At 40.1% G+C, this 22,458-nt stretch overlaps 2 protein-coding genes across 2 annotated transcripts; both read left to right on the top strand.

The window, feature by feature from the left end:
* The first annotated feature begins 108 nt into the window (after positions 1-108).
* LOC116291320 (activating signal cointegrator 1 complex subunit 3) lies at positions 109-19,928 on the top strand. Its single transcript, XM_031698490.2, has 34 exons — positions 109-547; positions 771-816; positions 1,516-2,199; positions 2,545-2,624; positions 2,882-3,030; positions 3,181-3,322; positions 3,675-3,800; positions 4,056-4,256; positions 4,455-4,595; positions 5,134-5,298; positions 5,533-5,781; positions 6,022-6,156; positions 6,598-6,789; positions 7,155-7,379; positions 7,773-7,892; positions 8,516-8,680; positions 9,001-9,087; positions 9,383-9,562; positions 9,932-10,157; positions 10,401-10,651; positions 10,754-11,020; positions 11,558-11,680; positions 11,913-11,998; positions 12,080-12,392; positions 12,661-12,924; positions 13,539-13,676; positions 14,082-14,335; positions 14,967-15,204; positions 15,676-15,810; positions 15,887-15,942; positions 16,223-16,391; positions 17,149-17,418; positions 17,793-17,996; positions 18,240-19,928. Exons 1-34 carry the CDS (start codon positions 239-241, stop codon positions 18,534-18,536), a joined length of 6,687 nt encoding a protein of 2,228 aa, XP_031554350.2. The 5' UTR covers positions 109-238; the 3' UTR covers positions 18,537-19,928.
* A 1,312-nt stretch (positions 19,929-21,240) lies between these two features.
* LOC116291317 (neuropeptide SIFamide receptor-like) lies at positions 21,241-22,418 on the top strand. The gene has a single exon (XM_031698483.1). It carries the CDS (start codon positions 21,339-21,341, stop codon positions 22,416-22,418), a length of 1,080 nt encoding a protein of 359 aa, XP_031554343.1. The 5' UTR covers positions 21,241-21,338.
* Positions 22,419-22,458: the final 40 nt, after the last annotated feature.

Raw genomic sequence — 22,458 nt, forward strand, 5'->3', positions numbered from 1 at the left:
CATTTTTCCATTCATTACGACTGTAGTCTCTAGAGTAAAACGATAATCCCGAACTCAAATAAGTATTCAAAAAGATAAGATATTATACCTTACGAATAGTTATTTTAAGGGGAAAAAACCATTCTATGTATTTTGTATTCACGTTGGCTCTTGGATTATACAATACCGTTCCCGTAGCCCTGGGTTACGGGACGGGTTGCGGGACGAGTTACGGGTCCTTTTAAGTACGCAAGGATTCATGGGATATACATCAGTCACCAGGTGCACGGTTTCAATCAAGGAACGCCTGCCGGTAGTCGTAACCAGTGGTGCAATTTGTGTTCTTATTTCTGAAATGAATGTATTAGAAATCCCTCGGTTAACTGGATCATTAAGAGCATTTTCAGGCTTATCTTTATCGAGCCATGTTACAGATAGCGAGGGCCATGAATTGGTGAGGAAACGAAAGATCAGAGCGAAGAAACAACGCGAAGGAGAATTGAATTGGACGGAACTAAAAACTGCTATACATGATTGTATCGTTGATGATAGCAATGCTAAAACAGAGGTTAGTCTTTATATTGAAATACTGATCTTGATTTATGTTATGGCTCTTGAACTGTACTTGAATTAGAATTCAATTTGGAATTTTCTTAGAATTACTTTTCATTATTGTCAGAAAGCAAAATAATGGAATCGATTACATTTATTATATTTTTAGTAAAAACTATATTTATTCATCTATTTATTTAATTTATTATTATTATTTGTTTATTATTTAACACATCTAGGTTAAGATACTGTTACGAGAACTTCTTCAGACAACCAAAGAAATATGTGAGTGGCTTATTCACAAATTCTTTTGTTACATCACTGGGATATTTTGATATACAAAGCATATTTATGTGAAGTTGCTATCTTATTAACTCATCTTCTTCTTTACATGCCCACTCACTCAATTATCCATTCATCTATATATTTCTCACTTCTCTTCATTCATCTTATTCATTTCTTATTCATTTATTTTTCGTTTGATGAATAGAGGATATTACATGTGCGCGCAGAGATACAAATTTTATCTTCGAGTGTTGAAAAGATCTCTTTGCTACACTCACTCGTGAGAGATTTTCAACATGAGAAGATAAAATTCGTATCTCCAAGTGGCCATGTTATATTCTGTTTATCATATAATTATCAATGAAGTATGTTTTGGCTTTTTCAGGCAATTCTTTCCATGTATTTTTGAATAGCCATCACAATGGTGTTATCTTCACTCGTGAAAATAACATGTTATTTTCATGTGTGAAGATATCAATTTTTCGAAATAGAGAAAAATAGTTATTTCATTGGTAATTATATAATAAATTATTTTATTAAGCTCTTGACTAATTTTTTTTTTTTTGAAATAACCATTGGTTTTGAGCTGATGAAGGCTGTTGGATGCAGTTGAAATATCTTGCACAATCTAGAATTTTTGCTCTGAGTCCAAGAAGTCATATATCGATAATAAGGGGTTTTGTTATTGATATTTTTCAGATGGTGCTGAAGCCGATATAGAAGCTCTACAAGAAGCTGCAGTGTCACTTTTTGATATCCTCAAAGGCTGCGAACAATTAAGTCAAACAGAAAGTGCAAAAATAAGATCGTTATTTGGTGCTTTCCCTGCTTCATCAGGCACTAAACTTTGTCATATCATTCAGTCAATTTACCATTTAATTTCCTCTGAAAAGTTAGCTCAAATTTTGAGAAACAAAAAATCAAAAGAAAATAATGAACAACTGGCTGAATTTGGAGAAGGAATACCTTTTTTCCAGCCTGAAATAAGACAAAGAGAAGGAGAGGAAGAATGGAGTTCTAGTTCAGATGAGGAAGGAGAATCAGTGCTTGATACTTTTTTACGGATAAATCACGAACAAAGCTCCAAGAAGAAAGAGGAGAAGACAGACCAATCTAGTCATAGTTCAGTAAATCAATCATGGTTAATGGAGGAATGTCAAAAGCATTCAGTGTCAACCGAAGGAGGACTGAATGCGGAAGATTTGTTTTCTGCCTTGTTTGAAATGCTGAGCTCTGAAAGAAACAATGAAGCAATCCAGAATGACCTTCTAGAACTTCTTGGTTTTGATGCTATTGATTTGATATCAAAGATACTTCAGGAAAGATACAATATTGTGACATCAATCCTAGATGGAGGACATGAATCAGTAGGTCAAGGAAAAGGTACATTGTTAGTTCGCACAAGAAAGTATCAAATGTTTATGTGTTCTTTTTCTATTTTTTTGTTTTGTTACGAAGTAAGTATTTAGAGCCTGAAGGAGATATGTTGTTTCAAAAATTGAGAAATGTTACAAATAATATGCAAAAAGTAATAATCAAGAGTCATGCTAATAATGGCAGTTTTTTGCTCCACCATGACCATTGTCTTTTATTAGCATAATTATAGAATAAAATTCTAAGTTTATGTAGAAAAAACAGTCATTTAATAGGTCTTGGAATAAGTCATCTGGCCCACTAACTTTTCTGTTGTTTGGCTGTGACAAACATAATTTTTGATGTGTGTTGCAGAATATATCAAAAGAAGCAAGAACACCAGCACAAGACCAGACCAAAGTCAACCTAAATATGGATGTCAAGTTGTCATTCAGGTTTTGATACATTTTTATTTTTCATTTGAATTAAACTTTCAAATTATGAGCTACGTATTTGCCTGTTAGTTTCTGAGTTTCCAACTTATGATAGCCATGTACTGTATATTCATGACACAGTGATTTAGGATTACTGGAAAGAGATGCTGCAAGAGGGTCAGTTCATTCTCTATCCCATTCTCTATCTAATCAATTAATGTGACCACACAGACTAACTCCTGTCAACCTGTTTTGTTCTGTGCAATAATTTCTCACAGTCTGAAGAAGAAAAGTTGTTAATGAAACAAGCAAGAAAAGAGGGAAGACGACAAGCTCGTCGTGACAAGGGGGATGGCGATGATGGTGTGGATCAAGAAACTTACCTCAAGGAATTGGGATTTGATCCTGAAATGCTTGCAGCTCAAAGGTGAGAATAACAGTATACAATAATAATCATTTATTTGATAGTGAATGAAACCAGACCAAGACTGGAAGTCATATCAGTACATTTTAAAGCAAGAAAATGCAACATTTTCCCACCACCATAGTTTGACACCATTTGACTTTTTGTCAACAGGGAATCTGCTTTATTCCATGCTTCCTCTAAATCATTATTTAGCAAGACAGAGAGACAAACAAGACCACGGGAAATATACCCCCATGTCTATGATGAAGCTCACAATGCACAAGCTGCATTTGGTTTTGTGGCTGGTACCAAGGTAATGATATGAGCTTCAGACAGGTGACAGTAAAAAAACTTCAAATTTTATCAACACTGGAAGGGCTAACTCACACATGAAACAAAGTCTTGTCTGAACTAAGTCAGGGCACAGATTGAATTTGAATTTGGCATGTTAGATTTTGTTGAGGGAGGAAAACCAGAGAACCCAGAGAAAAACCCTTGAATTGAGATAGAGACCTAACAAACTCCACTCACATTTGATGCCAAGTCCAGGAATGGGACCCGAGACACAAGAGGCAAGAGACGGGTGTACTACCACTATGCCTCTCTTGATTTCCCAAATATAAAACAGCTGGTAGGTACTCATAAGGTTGATGTTTTCTTTTCAGATTTGTTTGCCAACCACTGCAAAGCGTAAGATAACCAAAACATATGAAGAGGTGTCTATTCCTCATTCCCAGAATGTAGCAGTGGTTGCTGGAGAGAGACTGGTACCAATTAGTGAACTCGATGAGGTGAACATGAACTCTTCTTGTCGTTTTTTTTCCACAAAGCTTCACAGTTATCCATCTGGCTTCTTTTTTTAGTTGTTCAAACTTAAGTTTTTCGTCCAAATTTTCTTTTCTCCCTATTTTTATTTATTTCCTTCTACCTTAGAATTCCTGGCTTTCTTTCCACTACAACTTCAATCATGTTTCTTTTTTCTTATTTCATAGTCACTGTGTCATCCTAAGGTCTTTTAACACAGCTCCTTATTTGTTTTCCCCCAGATCGGCCAGGCGGCATTCAAAGGAATGAAAAGCCTCAACAGAATTCAGTCTATCGTTTATGACAGTGCATACAATACTAATGAGAATCTGTTGATCTGCGCACCTACAGGTGCAGGGAAGACCAACATTGCTATGATGACAATCGTCAGGGAAATCAAACAGAACATCGAACAAGGAGTCATAAGGAAAGACAAGTTCAAGGTGATTTATCTTTTGAGTTCTTTCAATGTCTTAAACATGTATTGGTGGCGTGCATCCCTTCCAAGACACGTGGCCACCATGTTGGTTGACATGACAAAAGAGACCAGAACAAAATCTTTTGTCCAAGTCAACCAAAATGGCGGCTATGATGTCACATGCACTCCAGAAATATCTTGATGGCTTACCTCCTTTTTCCAGATAGTTTATGTGGCGCCCATGAAAGCTTTAGCAGCTGAAATGGTACGTAATTTTGGTAGAAGACTCTCTCCACTTGGCATCTCTGTACGTGAGTTGACTGGCGACATGCAACTGACCAAGGCTGAGATACACAAGACACAGGTGAGTGACTGTGATGTGACATGCCATTGAATCTGTGCCATGTACAAGAATGTGATAGGATTAACAATGATATCACTTGCTTTGACTGGATAAACGCAATAGATGTCATCAATATGTATCTTGAATATAGCATGCAAGCGCAGTGATCTTGCACCTGTACGATTTTTATACAATCTCATCGAAATAGAAATACGGTTACATAGAGGCTTTGCACCATCATGTGATGGCAGCCATGACATGACGCACAACAATAGTCTTTTTTCCCCAGGGAAACTGAACTGTTTCTCATGTAAATCAGATTAGACGAGATCAGTTGTTCATTCCTGTCATGGCTGCCATCATGTGATGGTGCAAAGCCTCTATATTTACTAGAAAAACATACTTACTCAGTCATGTTTTCCTTTTTCGTCGTTTAAAATTATTTTCAGGTGAAACCTTTCTCTTATAACAATACTTATGTTATTTAAATTTGCCGGCATGGCAGGACCTGTCAATCAAAATGACCAGTCTGTGAAAATAATTATTTTCTGCATTTCAGATGTTAGTGACCACGCCTGAGAAATGGGACGTGGTAACGCGAAAGAGCACTGGTGACGTGGCCCTGGCACAGCTGGTTAAACTACTCATCATTGATGAAGTTCATTTGCTGCACGATGATCGAGGCTCTGTTATAGAGTGCTTGGTGGCTAGAACCTTGAGGCAGGTCAGTGCTTTGGTTATGCCTAGCTACTATGCTAAGGTCACTATTTGTTTACTCATTGTGGTGTGAGGTCACCTGTAAGGTATTCAAGCCTCTTCAAAATGGCAAGGGGCAAGGAATGAGAGGGGAGGAAGGAAGGAAGGAAGGAAGTGGGAAGGATGTAAGGCTGACTACTCTAACGCCATCTCGTGTATAAAAAATAATTCTCACGAGTGATAAATTTCATTGCACCTACAGGTTGAGACATCCCAGAGCATGATTCGTATAGTTGGTCTCTCGGCTACTTTACCTAACTTCATGGACGTGGCTTGTTTCCTTCGCGTCAGTCCTTATGAAGGCCTCTTCGTCTTTGATGGCAGATTCCGTCCAGTTCCTCTCGGACAGACATTCATTGGTGTCAAAGGAACGAGTAGTTACCAGGTCGCTAATGAGATGGACAAAGTATGTTATGATAAAGTACTTGAGAACGTCGAGAAGGGTCACCAGGTATGATATGAAACAAAATCTGAATTCTATTAGCCATTACAAAGTTGAGGAAAAAGCTGGTTCAAGTTGGCATTGCAGTGCAAGCGGTTTTGTGGGGTAAAGTACCTGTGGGAATGTTGAGCCCCTTAAGTAATGATAGGCATAATTTACACTTTTGGTTATGCGCGCAGAGTCCCGAATCTTGCCCATTGTATCTTCATTAGGCTCACGTGCTCATGAACGAAAGATTTTTCTTTTCAGGTAATGGTTTTCGTGCATGCGAGAAACGCTACAGTCAAGACAGCCATGGTGTTACGAGAACTAGCAAACAATCATGGTGATTCTAAGTGCTTTAGAGCTGATCAAGACCCTCAGTTTGGTGCTGCTGAAAAACAGGTACGTCACAACCACAGGTAGACCAATTCTCGTACAATGTATCCCAGCAACTGCCGATCTTAGGGATTGAACACCTAAATCGCCACAAGGACAAATTTAATTTTGAGTTAAAACTTGTTACCAATTCGTCTGGCTTTATCTTTTGATAATAGTTTGAAAGATAGTATTGATATATCTTGCCATGGTTACTGATATATCTTGCCATGGTTACTGATGTATTTTGCCATGGTTACTGATGTGTTGCCATGGTTACTGATGGATGTTGCCATGGTTACTGAGGTATGTTGTTATGGTTACTGAGGTATGTTGTTATGGTTACTGATGTATGTTGCCATGGTTACTGATGTATGTTGCCATGGTTACTGAGGATGTATGTTGCCATGGTTACTGAGGATGTATGTTGCCATGGTTACTGATGATGTATTATGCCATGATTACTAGGTGACGAAGTCCAGGAACAAGCCTCTTCGTGATCTGTTTCCTGATGGGTTCAGCACACACCACGCTGGTATGCTGAGACAAGATCGTACTTTAGTAGAACAGCTTTTCTCGAAAGGCTTGATAAAAGTGTTGGTGTGTACTGCTACGCTTGCTTGGGGAGTCAACCTTCCTGCACACGCTGTCGTCATCAAGGTAAGCCAATGAAGCCTGGCCTTCTAAGGGATTGGGAGGCTTGGGAATAGAAAAAGCCTATGTAGCCTGGCCATCTTTGAGGCTTGGGGACTTGTACGAAGCCTGGATAGCGCTATCCGGCGGATAAATCCTTATCCAGTGGACAAGTCGATGCTGCTTTCCAATAAATTTATCCACTGGATAAGATTTATCCGTTGGATAGCGCTATGCAGGCTTCGTACAACCGGGCCCTGTAGCCTGGCCATCTCGAAGTTTGGGAGGCTTGGGATTGAGAAGGCTTTATAGCCTGGCCTTTTAGCGTTTATGGCTTGGGTACTACAAAGGTATTGGTTGAATACGTGAATTTATTACCATTCTTACCACAGGGTACCCAAGTGTATGACGCAAAGAAGGGTTCATTCGTGGATATTGGTATACTAGATGTGTTACAGATCTTTGGTCGTGCAGGGCGCCCACAGTATGACAAGTTTGGTGAAGGAACCATCATCACGACACACGATAGACTCACCCATTATCTGTCGCTGCTGACCAGACAGACACCCATTGAAAGTACTCTCACCGCGAGTCTGGCAGACAGCTTGAATGCTGAGGTATGTCCAAAGCTATTGTTCACCTTGGTACCATCACGTCACGTCTCCTGCAAGAAATTTATTATTAGTTTCATTTTTAGTAAATTACGCCTTCCATGGCTGTCTGTTATTTCTTGTTTCCTCATTTCAAAATATTTGATTGACCAGGTTCTTTATCTATGGTATGTAAGCCTACCGAACCATTCTCGTAATCTATCCATATTCTTTAACAAAACGAAAGCTGCAGTTTCCCTTAACATATTCGTCTGTAAATTTCTCCAGTATTGAAAACTGCATGTTGACATTCCTGGACTACGGAAAGTGTAGAGAGGGAAAAGGGTAAATATCTGGTAAATCCTTCACCAGATTGTGGACTCATGTTCTCGCTACTAACACTGTATATATTTCTATCAGATCACACTGGGTACGGTCACCACCATCGATGAAGCAGTGAAGTGGTTAAGCTACTCGTACTTGTACATCCGCATGACTGTAAACCCATTAGTGTATGGGATATCCTACAAAGAGAAAGAGGTCAGTAAATGATTATGTTGTAAGCCTTTCGTATTCATGGTATAAGAAAAGGAGAGGAATGGAGTCGTCAGGAGTGGATTGTAGGTGAGTTAAAGGGAGATTGAAGGTAGATGTGAAGTGGTGTTGTTTTTCAGTAGTGTCTATAGGTGTCAGGGTTCGTGCTACTCCTTAAACTCCTTGAAAACTCCTTGAATCTAATTCAAGTTTTAAGGGACTTGAAAAGCTCTTGTATTTTACGATTTTAGCGAAACTCCTTGAAAACTCCTTGAATTTTTGCTTTGATCATTACTTGCATGGTTCTGAAATAGATCTAGTCAGCAAGATTGGAAAATCTGAAAGTCGGCCATGTGCAACCACCGTGTAAAACCTTGGCATATTTAGCTGAACATACTCCTTGAAAATTCATTTTTGGGTCCTTGAATTTTAAGTGGTTACCTCAGCACGAACCCTGGGTGTGTGTTATGGTGGCAAACGAGAATAAGAAAGAAACTTGAACACCATGTAAAAAAGTCATAACTGTACTTCACGTTTGTATTGGCACGTGGCCACCGCACACAACTGCCCCAAGTTCTCACTGGATAGATGGATATAGACCTTAGGTGTTTGTTTGTATCCTCATACAGGACGATCCTCTATTGGAGAATTACCGCAGAAAACTCGTGGTGGAGTCTGCACGTAAGCTGGACAAGGCGCAGATGATACGATACACGGAGAAACAAGGTTACCTGTCTCCTACCGATCTGGGAAGAACGTCAAGTCATTTTTACATCAAGTGTGAAACCATCGAGGTAAATAAACCCTGCTGTACTGATCGTTACATTTATGGCTCAAAATACTCTTTGACATGGAGAAATCACATCTCGAAAAATGGAAAATTAATGTCAATAATGGGACAGTCATCCTGTTCCGCTGACAATGAGGTGTCTGTCCCTCTGTTTCTGCCTATCTGTCATCAGTTTATCTGTCATCTATCCCTCGTTTATCATCTGTCTGTCTGCCGTCCATCTGTCCATCTGTCATCCAACTATCTGTTTTTCTGTCTGAGTATCACTTGTCATCCATTTATGGTGGAAAACGCTTTTATTTTCGCACGTTCCTTTCCCCTTAGACGTTTAACGAACGTTTTGGACCCAACTTGACGCTTCCAGAAATCCTAGAGATGTTGTCACATTCTTTGGAGTTCGAACAAGTGAAGGTAAGAATGTGTACTCTTGCTGATGATTCACTGATAATCCACTAATAATCCAATCATGATCCATTATTGATCCAACAAAGATCTATTGGTGATCCAATGTCATCTGGTCTGTTATTACTTCTGATGGTCTATCCATGATCCAGCTATGGAAGATCTTCCATTATCCCATAAGTAATGTTATTGATAGTATGATCTATCTGTGATCCATGTAAGATCTTTAGTCATCCATTACTAACCCACTGCTGATCCATTAATCTACTAATGTTCCACTGTGTAATGTCTGAATCGTTCGCAGGTGCGAGAGGACGAGATGGCCGAACTTGAGGAGCATCTACACGAAGACTGTTTAGTCCATCCCGTCAAGGGAGGGGTAGAGAACTCGTATGGCAAGGTGAACATATTGCTTCAGACGTACATTAGCCGTGGTCACGTGGAGTCTTTCTCTCTTGTTTCTGATCTCGCATATGTAGCACAGGTAAAGTACTTCATCCCTTCAAATACCTCATTACATTAGTCTCTGTACTTAATGATGAGGATCGATTCAACTCTTATTAATTGATTATCATACTTACTATCTTTCTTACGACTATCAGCCATTCCGAGGTGATAAAATAGACTGGGTCGAGTTGGTATTGCAGTGCATTGTGTGACTTTTTTCCATTGTGTGACTTCTGAGTTGTCCCCTAAAAGAGTATCGCTTCTTTGTTCAACGGCTGCACATGAGAAGACACATGAATGTGGATACAACTAAAACAAAAAATCTCATTCTCAAGACAATAACACGTGGTATGAAATGAGAATCCGTTGTGTAGAAGGTAATTATGATTTTTCAATCTAATTGTAGAACTCTGGTCGTCTGGTCCGAGGTCTGTTCGACATTGCTCTTCGTAAAGGCTACCCAACATTAGCCGTACGGTTACTCACTCTGAGTAAAACTATAGACAAAAGGCTCTGGCACGAAGACAACCCGCTCAGACAGTTCACGATACTTGGGCCTGAAATACTGAATAAACTGGAGGCAAGGCGAGCTACAATACCGATATTAAGAGACATGAGAGCTGATGACATAGGTAAGAAAACCGTTGATAATAGTCCCCTTTACAGTTCCCTGCGCCATCTTGAAAGGTAGCCGTGCCTTTGCATCGAAGCAAGACGAACGGTGAGCTTGCAATGATAGAGACGTGAATAATTGTTCAAGGTGTTAAAAAAGGTATCTATCATTGCAAGCTCAACGTTCGTCTCGCTTCGATGCAAAGGCACGGCTACTTTTCAAGATGGCCTGCTTTGTAACCTCTCTCTTTTCCTCTTACCAGGCCACCTCGTCCATCATGTTCGTATGGGTCAAACCATAAAGTCTTGTGTAAAGCGGTTTCCATCGATTTCCATAGCAGCAAGTATCCAACCAATCACGAGGACTGTACTGCGCGTGCGCCTTACCATTCGGGCCGAGTTTGAATGGAACGATAAGCTTCACGGTAATACTGAGCCGTGGTGGATCTGGGTCGAGGATCCTGATCGTCAACATATTTATCATTCTGAATACTTCCTTCTGCACAAGAAACAGGTCTGTATCACGTGACACTGAGCTATAACATGACCCTTTGCAAATGACGGGCAGAACGCGAAACTTGAGCCATTAACAATAATGAATGATTATTCTTCACAGGTACTTTCAGAGGAGGATCTAAGCCTCGTGTTTACCATACCAATCATCGAACCCCTCCCCCCGCAGTACTACGTCCACGCTGTTTCAGACCGCTGGCTGGCCGCAGAAACTGTTTGTGCCATCTCCTTCCAACATTTGATTCTACCAGAGAAGCACCCCCCTCACACAGAACTACTCGATTTACAACCACTACCCGTCAGTGCGTTAAACAATGTCAGTTATCAGATGTTGTATAAGTTTACGCACTTTAACCCAGTACAGACTCAGGTATGTAATACTGTACACTGCCCGTCAGTTTCTCGCCTCAGTCATATCAAACATTGAGTGTCGTATTTCCCTGTGTCTGTTGTCTGCGAGGCAGAACCACGAGTTCCGCACAATCCAAATATGGAATTGATCATACCATATATGGAGTGAGCTTTCTCTACTCCAACTTCGACACTAACATATAGAGTAAAGCTTGATATGAATGAATTACTATACAATACAGATCAATACAGATCAATACAGATCAATACAGATCAATACAGATCAATACAGATCAATACAGATCAATACAGATCAATACAGATCAATACAGATCAATACAGATCAATACAGATCAATACAGATCAATACAGATCAATACAGATCAATACAGGTCAATACAGATCAATACAGATCAATACATTGCGTGCGCGTTTTGCTCATTTGCATCCCTAAGCTCTAACAGTGTACATTTGCATTTCTAACGCCCTTGTGCGGAATAGCTGTTATCAGTCGCATTGCTGTTTTAGTTGACCGTTGTGTTTGATAACGATTCAGGTATTCCATACTGTGTACAATACAGACCACAACGTTCTTCTTGGTGCACCAACAGGATCGGGAAAGACAGCTGTGGCAGAACTAGCGATATTTAGAGTTTTTGAGAAATACCCAGGATCCAAGGTATGTAAATATTCAAAGATTAATACTTTACTAACTGGGGAGATGTACTTCTCACAGTAGACTGAAGTTTCATTGGCTACTTGCGACAACCAATCATGTGGATCAATCTCTTATGGTGACGAAATTGAGAATTCTTTCTTGATTTATCGTGATATTGCATCTAAAAGGAGTAAGCGGGTTGTTAGATATGATAGAGAACACATACAAAGAACCAATAACCTTTCTTTGTCAGACTGTCTACATTGCACCGTTGAAGGCACTGGTACGTGAACGAATCGAGGACTGGAAAGTGCGCTTTGGCCAGAAGTTGGGCAAAAGGTATTTATATATACATATTTGAACTAAGATTTCTAGTACCTTAACACAAGTTTTTCATCGTTATCACGTGTCATGTTTCAGAGTAATCGAACTGACGGGTGACGTTGCTCCTGACGCTCGCTCCATCAGCCAAGCTGACGTCATAGTAACCACACCCGAGAAATGGGACGGTATCAGCCGTAGCTGGCAGACCAGGAATTACGTCAGGGCTGTCAAACTGTTGGTTATCGATGAGATTCATCTCCTTGGTGATGACCGTGGTCCTGTGTTGGAGGTCATCGTGTCTAGAAGTAACTTTATCTCGTCTCACACGGAGAATAAAGTCAGGGTTGTTGGTTTGTCGACTGCACTGGCTAATGCACAAGATCTGGCTGACTGGTTGGATATCGGAACGGTGAGCTTTCTTTTTATTTTTACCCGAAACGGTCATGCTGAGTTGATCTTGAATCTGGAACCGAAATAAGAGCCATTCTTATTTTGATTTTTTGACTTTCATTGACCTCTTTGCTCGATGAAACATGCGCAGTATGAACTAAAGGCCCTGGGTACTAGATTGGGTATTGTTCTTTATAGAAAACCTTTTTTTTCTCGATTGCATTGTTCCTGCCCTGCATCATGGCTGCCTCGAAACCCATCTATTGAAGGGTTTTCTTCTTATCCAGGCTGGTATGTTCAACTTCCGTCCATCTGTGCGCCCAGTCCCCCTCGAGGTCCACATCACGGGATTTCCCGGCAAGCACTACTGCCCTCGTATGGCCACCATGAACAAACCAACATTCAAAGCCATTCTGACCCATTCTCCTGATAAACCTGTCCTCGTCTTCGTGTCATCCAGACGTCAAACAAGGTTGACAGCTCTTGACTTGATAGCTTTTCTTGCTGCTGAAGATAACCCCAAACAATGGCTGCACATGCCAGAAGAAGAGGTGAGAAAACTACGGTTTGCTAGCATTGGGGGATACTCGCATAGCATTAAGGGATGAACCATTAGATAATTGATGGAGGTTTGCACGTTATTTTTTTGCTTACAGTTAGATATTTTTCTTCTAGCAGAAGAGGTTGCGCGATATTTTTTTTTGAGGTTTTAAGTGCTTGCTCGATATTTTTTGGGGGGATTTACGCAACCCCCCCGTCAGCTATCTAATGGTCCGTCCCTTATAAAGGGGACCTTTGTTCGCAAGGTTGAGTGCGCTCTAGAGATAGAGGACCATTGTAGGATGTGATTACCTAAGTCACCTTGATTCATATCGCACTTAATCGTGATCCCCTTCCTAATTTTTATGATCTTCGTAATTCCGGGTCGTGATTAAAAATACTTATATTTTACATCCACCCCTCCCCGTACGTACGGGACTCTTCCGTGAGTTTCCCTCCACACGCACTACCCCTACATTCTATATTTACAACATACAACACTCAACTCACATGTTGCTTTTTACGGAGGGAGAAAACCGGAGATCCCGGAGAAAACCCTCGTGGTAAGGGAGAGAACGACACATAAAACGTGAGGCTTATTTGTCTTGTTTATTATGCTTCTCAGATGGACTTCATTCTTCGTTCAATCCACGACAATAACCTCAAGTTGACTCTGTCATTTGGCATCGGTCTGCATCACGCTGGTCTACACGAGCACGACCGCAAGACTATCGAGGAACTCTTCGTTAATCAGAAAATACAGGTACTTTGAAATGATATAGCGATTTGAAAATGTCTTCATTACCAAACTGGTAAAAAATAGAAGATATAACTAGCTAAAAACTAGTGTGAGCTGTGTCGGTGTTTCTAATGAAACAGTAATGATAAAAAAGGTAGATTATACACCGTGAAAGGATGAAAAAACTTACTGACGTTTTGGACGCTAGTCCTTCGTCGGAGTAAAAGAGGAAAAAAATATGGCATCTTGACATCCAAATGGCTTTTCTATATACAAGCTCTGTGATTGGATAGTGTGCATGGTTTTTTCCCTTGACACTCCAAAACCAATCACAGAGTTTGAAAATGTTTACTGGCCAATCACAATGCTAGAATCATGCTTGACCAGCATGGAGGCACCTCGTAACTTTGTTTACTGATATATTTTCAGATACTGATCGCCACAAGTACTCTAGCCTGGGGAGTGAACTTCCCAGCTCATCTAGTAGTAATCAAAGGCACAGAGTACTTTGATGGTAAGACATGTCGATATGTAGATTTTCCCATCACTGACGTGCTTCAGATGATGGGACGAGCTGGACGCCCGCAGTTCGACGACCAAGGTACAGCGGTCATACTCGTGCACGACATCAAGAAACATTTCTATAAGAAGTTTTTGTACGAACCGTTTCCCGTGGAATCAAGGTAAGCTGATGGACATCTCTATTTACTTTACCAAGTTATTTGGGCCGAGTTTGTGATGTTGGAAATCTCTTTTCTTGGGGTTAACATGCTGACCCACATGATTTCAGGCTCTGAAGTGGATGTATTGTAACTACGGTGTCAGTCAATGTCAGATATTAAGGTGGTCAGCAACGCATCGATTCATTGAGAGCTGGCTTATATGACTTCAAAACAAAACAAAAATATATTTGTCCGAGAGCTCGACTGTATCAGCTGTAGACCCCTTTACCTTGGGTGAAATAGACCTCCTCGGCTCTGGAGCGCTCGAGCGTAATGTTGTCCCATTTCAAAGCACGTGTCATTCCCTTGAGAATAATATTCTTTGTTTGAGTTGTATCCATATTCATGTGTCTTCTCATGTGCAACCATTAAACAAAGAAACGAAACTCAAGGGAATGACACGATTCCTTGTTCGAGTTGTATCCATATTCATGTGTCTTCTCATGTGCAACCGAGCGCAAGCCTTAAACAAAGAAATGATACTCTAGGGAATGACACGTGGTCTGAAATGGGGAAACAAGGTAACGAGGTATTTTGACGACCAAGTGATGTGAGTCAGTCTTCACAGTGAATCATTTGATCTTATTCACAGCTTACTCGAAGTATTGCCTGAGCACTTGAACGCCGAGATAGTAGCAGGAACGATCTCTTCCAAGCAAGACGCCATGGATTACCTGACTTGGACGTACTTCTTCCGTCGCTTGGTGATGAATCCAACATACTACGATCTACAAGACACCGACCACGACAGCATCAACGCATTTCTGTCAGAACTGGTCGAGAAAGCTACTTCAGAACTACAGTCGTGTGGCTGTTTACAGATTGAGGAGGTAGTGCGGTGTGAGATGACTGAACTAGACGTCATTTTCGGTGTAATGCGTCATGAAGACCTCTTGATATCACTTGACGGGCAGTGTTTCTTGTTTATCGAGAGGCGTAGTGTTTATGACGTTATTGGAAAATCAGTTTATTTGAAAAGCCATGCAGTTTAATCGCTTTGCTTATATCCTGATCATCTGGTAGAGAAATTTTTTTTGAAGTTTTCAAAATAGACCTCTTTACCTTGGGCGTAATGTTTTCCCTTTTCAGACCACGTGTCATCCTTTGTTTCAGTTGTATCCATATTCATGTGTCTTATCATGCGCAACCGTTAAACAAAGAAATGATAATCTAGGGAATAACACATGGTCTGAAATGGGAAAACATTTCAACCAAGACGAGTAAGGCCCATTCAAGTAAGAGACAGTTAATACAGCTACTACTACTTCCCATTTAATTGAACTTGTGTTGTTTTTGTTAAGGACAATGTGACGTTGTCACCTACCACCCCAGCACAGATATCATCCTACTATTACCTCAGTCACCTGACCATGCGCATGTTCAGTGAGGAGTTGAACGCTGACTGTAGTCTGCCAGATCTGCTCAAGATACTCGCGGTAATGACCATCATCATGTATGATTTACCCTGGACGATATTACAAGTCTTGGTTTAATTCGTATGTGTTCTTGCAGGATGCAGAAGAATATACACAGTTACCAGTACGACACAATGAAGATGCACTAAACAAGTACGTACTTTATTAAACGCGCTCGAGAAAACATCTTGTTACTTGCGTGACAGCAAGTGATGACACTGTGGTAGTGATGCGGATGATGATATGATGGTGATATTGGCGGTAATGATGATGATGGTGAAGATGGTGGCAGTGAAGTTGATGGTGATGATGATAATGGTGATAATAATGGTGATGATGATACTGCCAATGATACATGATGCTGCTGATGATGATGATAATGACTGATAGTGTTGCTGATGATGGCATTGACGATGATTGTCATCATTTTTAGGGAACTATCAGAACATCTTCCATTAGAAGTACCACCTCACTCGTTCGACGATCCCCACACCAAGGCTAACCTGTTATTCCAGGCTCATTTCTCGCGGGTAGGGCTACCCATCAGTGACTTCCTCACAGATCAAAAGTCTGTCTTGGACCAAGCAATACGTATACTGCAGGTTTGTTCTGTTTGTCTGCAAGGTTTTTTAAAATCGAAGCCAAAAATCCATACGACAAGTTTGTATGAAAAACGTAATACTTTGAAATTCAAGGGGTTCATTCTCTTCTGGCTTAGTATGGTATTCTTTTTTACTTTCGAAACAAATAGAAGAGCCAACTTAGCAGGCAAAGGGTTCAGAAATTCTTTGAATCAAAGACCATTTTCTAGAAAAGTATACACCTATTTCAAAAAACGTTGTCATCGCCAAAGGCGATAGGCGATAGGTCATTCCAACATGGAAATGGTTTCGTTGAATACAAAGAACATCGAATCAGTCTCAGCACTAAGGTCCATGTTCTTGACGACAATAAGAAGCAGAAACACAAGTCATTCCATCTATTCTTGGATCTTGAAATGACATATATCCTATCGCTTTTCGCCTATCTCCTATTGCCTATCGCCTTTGGCGATGACAACGTTTTTTGAATTAGGTGTATGTTTGCTCGGGTATGGCTGAATCTAGTTCCTGATTCACAAAAGTGTTTTCCCCTACTACCATTCATTATGCAACATATTTTAAAGTTTATCCACAGGACTGGGGTACTGCGAAGGTGGCACTGTTCCCAGGATGAGATTTATTTTATTTTATTTCATTTTATTTTATTTTATTTTTTATATTTTATTATTATTATTATTATTTACAATTAAGGAGGGTAACACTAGGATGAGATTATTAAACTAATAATTAGATTAATAATGTGCATTTATGTTATTAGGCGATGATTGACCTGTCAGCAGACGAAGGTTGGCTCGCCACTTCTCTTCGTATCATGCACATTGTTCAGATGGTTATCCAGGGTCGTTGGCTCCAAGACTCTACATTGATGACACTGCCGTCAATTTCAGACCAACACCTCCCCCTCTTCGTAGGACCTCGCAGAGAACCAATAGAAAGTCTTCCTGAACTTTTGGACTTCGTGGGATCGGATCCCGAAGCGTTGGCGAAGTTGTTACGAGGATCGTTCAGTGCTAACCACATTGAACATGTCAGTAAAATATTTTAACCCTCCCCTCCCTTGATGATAGAAATTCTGCCCCTACCCTTGGACATGCATCCATATTCTACGTATCTTATATAACCATACCTTACAAATGTGCTCCAACAATGGAACAAATCCACTTGGGCGTAATACTTTGCCAATTTGAGACCACGTGTCATTCTCTTGAGAATAGATTCTTTGTTTGAGCTGTAACCATATTCATGTGTCTTCTCGTGTGCAACCGTTAAACAAAGAAATAATACTTTAGGGAATGACACGTGGTCTGAAATGAGGAAACAGTGCCTTCTTCTGACGACTGATTTCATAAGCTTTGTGTAAAGGGGGCCATTCTAAATGTTCTTGACCTTCTTTCTCTTCAGTTATTGAATATAGTCAAACGTCTACCTGTGGTAGGAATATCAGTAAAACTGCGCGGGGCCTGGGCTGACGGTGATGGAGCTCAGCAAGAGGAAAGACCGCTGGACATTGAAACGCTAGAAGGTCGTCATGACAACTGGTCAAAAGTGCACGCTGACCAGGAATACTCGCTGAATATCGAGTTAAAGCGATTGAATCGTTTTAAGGTGAGCATGGAAGTGATAGATCCTTCTCAAAAGTATCGTGGATGCGAGGCTAATTAATGGAATTTGTGGAATTCCTTTTGTATTCAAGATAATGTTGAGAAGGGACAACAAACGTCTGGCTGATGTATCGCAACTGAAACACCTAATGGTAGTTTGAACCTGTGTATGACAGTATCGAAACGGCCAAAGAGGCTTTGAAACACAGCCTTGGTAACACATTTTTATATTATTTTTGAATTCCAGGGAAGTGAGCTGAAAGCACATGCTCCATACTTCCCTAAAGCCAAGAGTGAAGGATGGTGGATGGTGCTAGGAGACACAGATTCTGGTGAACTATTGGCTCTCAAGAGAATAGGCAACATCCGCAGCTCTACACGTGCCACGCTCTCCTTCTACACACCAGAGATCGAAGGAAGAAAGATCTATACTCTGTACTTGATAAGTGACTGCTATTTGGGCCTTGATCAACAGTACGATCTGTACTTTGAGATAGTTGAATCGAGCATTGTCAGCCAGTTTATAACGGAGGTCACTCTTTAATATGAATTAGGATTATCTCAACCCCTCCCTCCCTCCCACGGGATGAGAGCACACTCTTCCCTAGGTGGGTATAGTGGGGGATAAGCGGTTGTACTTTGCAAGTGAATAACACAACACGAGAAAAGTTATAAAAATGATGTTGCTGTTCATATCCAAGCTTCTTTATATTTCTGGAGCGCTCCATAATATCGCTGTTTATTAGCTGTTTCGAGTTTGACAAAAATACTGGATCGAGTTGGCGTCGTAGTGCATTGGGCTGATTTAGGGGGCGAAATAGCTGCCATCTTGGAAAAGTATCCTCCAAAACAGCCCCACAATGCACTGCAATGCCAACTCGATCCAGTTTTCCCCTCCACCTCGGAATAGCTAATAATAGGTAGATTAAGATTCCCGCTCTTTATTCCGACAAACGGCAAACGTGACCACGTTTCCCTACATCTCACTTTACCTTTTGCAAACCTTCCCAACAAAGACAAGTATTCTTTTTATCTACTACTTGGAGAATTTTTCGATTCCTTTTCACTAATTTTAAAGAATTTTTTAATGGTCAACTGACGTTTCACGTTTGCCGTTAACGAGAAGCTTAAACTCTCTAATGACGTTTGTATACGCAGGTCTGGTACAATCCTCGTATCTTTCCGTCAAATGACACCCTACTTGAAATATTGACGAGAACGAATGGGAGTCATAACAACATGAAAGTATCAGTTGGTTTCTGTTTAGAGAATAACATGTAGTATTAAACTATTTGCCTGAAATTAAAACAAATCACTTACGTAGTTTAGCTGAAGATTTGGCACCTGACAAAAGCCACTGCTGGTAAAAGCCACTCGTATATTTTTGAAGGCTTTAAGCTAATCTATGCGCTATTATCAACACATCTTTAGAACAAGCACCAGGAACAAAACGAAGCTGGTGTTTGCATACTGCATAATTTCTTTTCTCGCACCTTCCACAATAAATATCAGCTGCCAAGCTTTGTTGCTCGATTGCATTGGAAATGATCAAGAAAGCAAATATTTTTTTCATCTCGAGTTGGAACGTTCGATTTGTGCGCGCGCACAAAATGATCTCAAAACCACTGAATTACCATCAAAATATTCAATATATCGAAAACGAGCTCGGTACACCCGCTTTTCTTTCTTTATTCTAAATAAGCGATAAAGTCTGCATTAAATAGCCCTGTTACAAAGTTTTCTAATTACTTTTTTCTAAAGTAGTCAGCCTGGCCCACCTTATTGGCTGCAGTTTCCTTGGTTCATAGACAGCAGTCTACAGCTTATCCTTCAGAGATACGAATCTACTTATGCACTTGGAAGAATCAAAAATATATGATCATTGACAAAATTATCTGGATGCAAAAATCATATCATAAAAATCTGTTTACATGTTTGCCTGAGTATTATTCTGAGTATTATAAGCACCTAAGCTATGCGTAATTAGACCTTTTATGTATAAGACGTATGTCTCATGTCTGGTTTTCACCCACTTTGTGAAGTTCGTGATAGAATTGTTTGGCGAGTAAATTAAATAATGGTATATCAACGCCTTTATCTCTTATCGCCTACCCGAGTGAGACAAAGGGTATTATTATTGATGGTATCTCCCACGAGTGAACGAAGTGAACGACTGAGAGATATTCAACACGAGAAGATAAAATTTGTATCTCCAAGTGGTCATGTAATATTCTGTTTATTATATAGATATCGATGAGCGAAATACGAGGACTTACCCGGTGTCCTAAACCATCGTACATTCTACACAGTGAAGATATCATATCCGTCACATGTGAAGATATCACTGTTGACATGACTACCTTCATATTTCATCGATATCTATATAATAATATCCTTTGTCAAACTCGGGTAGGCGATAAGAGATAAAGACGTTGATATACCATTATTTAATTTACTCGCCAAACAATTCTATCACGAACTTCACAAAGTGGGTGAAAACCAGACATGAGACATATGTCTTATACAAAAAGTGATGGGCTCTTTCTTTTGTGATACCATAAAATATACACCTAATTGCAAGAACATTGTCATGTATATAAAATAATAATAACAAATAGGAATTTTAATTATTTTTTAAAGCAAAACTGGTGTATTTATTTCGCTGTTTTACTCTCTCACTGTTAAGTGTTCAATTACTGGTCAGGTACTTGACTACACCACACGATCTGCTAGTAATAATCTATTAGTCTAAGTAATAACCTAGTAGCCTTCTCCTGTGTAGAACATTTAAGATATATGACTCAAAATAATTACTTTTTGACTGAAAAATAAGTAGGTAATATTACACGGTAGCGCGAAGATACGAATTTTATCTTCGAGTGGTGAAAATATTTCACAGCGAACGAGTGAAATATTTTTCAATACGAGAAAATAAACTTCATATCTTCAAACCAACGTGTGATTTTCTTTTTATTATATCGACACATTGACAAACAAACTTGTTGAAAACATCGGAAAAGACGTTATCGCGATATCCTCACTAGTGAGATGGAAAATACCGTATGTCATTGAGGTCCCGGATGTATTCATATGAAAAATACGAGTGGTGTATTTCTAAGTAAAATACTAATGTTTATATATTACATAATAACTTATGCATTTTGAAGGGCGGTCTTTCCCCCTTTCTCCTTCGCAACACCGCAGATCGCCAAGCAACGCAGGCTACAGTTACACCCAACCATATTGGCGTCAGCATCCATCCGCAGCACTTCAGTTAAGCTAATATTCGTCAAGTATCGCCCTCTTACGAGACATTTTCACGATTCATCGTATCCGTATTATTAATATGTTATTCAACGTTTCAAACGTTTTTCGTCCTCTGGAGACAATGGACAAGAATGGCACCTTCCCTGAGACGTCAGATGAGGCTCTCTCCAAGAAGATCGCAAAAACAACAGCTTACGTACTGCTCTTTCTCATCTCAGTGGCCGGCAACTCGTTCATCGTTTGGGTCATCCATAGGGACAAACGTCTTCGTAACACGACTAATATCTTGGTGGCCAACATGGCAGTAAGTGATCTTCTTGTCCCAGTCTTCACTATTCAAGGAGAAGTCTTAGATATGTATTGTCTTTACACATCAAAGCCATTGAACAATGACTTTGGACTTGGTCTGTGTAAACTTGTACATTTTTTCCAAGAAGTGTCAGTTGTAGTGTCTATTTATAGCTGCATCTTCATCGCCATTGATCGGTATTTCGCCGTGGTATATCCTCTAAAACGCGGCTTTAGCAAGACGAGGTTGAAGTACATCATCCCAGGGATCTGGATCTTTGCTCTGATGATGGGCGCACCCAACCTCTACAAATACCGAATAGTAAACGGCAAAGGACACAAAATCTGTCAAGAAGATTGGTCACCCGCAGGAGTACCTCACATGGAAGCTATGCGTATTCAAATGTTTATTTTATTCTCACTTCTCAATGGTTTGCCGATTCCTTTCATCACCGTACTTTACGTACTGATATGCATCAAACTACGCAACCAGAAAGGCCCAGGAGTTGTTGGTGATGCAGCAAGGGCAAGAAGACAGCGTCAAAACAACAAAGTCTTAAAACTATCGATAGTGATTGTCTGTCTTCTTTTCTTCAGTTGGCTGTTTCTCGATATTGTTCTATTTCTGGGACTACTAGGTGAACTAGACTCGTTGCCAGTTATTACAGCAGCTAACATTGTCTTTGCTGCCAGATTCATTGCTTATTCGAGTTCTTCTTATAACATTTTTGTTTATTTGATTTTCACTAAAAATTATCGAGAACATCTCAAGATCTTGGTATCTCTTGTTTGTTGTAAAGGCTCAGCGAATTCGCTACCGATTTCCAGTAGTGATCAGAAAAGGGTTGGACAAAGCCCTGAACACCACTAACAAATATCTGATAACCGCGTACGTGAACTGATCAGTAAGA

Source organism: Actinia tenebrosa, unplaced genomic scaffold (assembly GCF_029948245.1).
Source record: "Actinia tenebrosa isolate PJP-AT-01 unplaced genomic scaffold, QUT_ActTen_1.0 PGA_scaffold5__44_contigs__length_20552954, whole genome shotgun sequence".
Classification (NCBI taxonomy): domain Eukaryota; kingdom Metazoa; phylum Cnidaria; class Anthozoa; order Actiniaria; family Actiniidae; genus Actinia; species Actinia tenebrosa.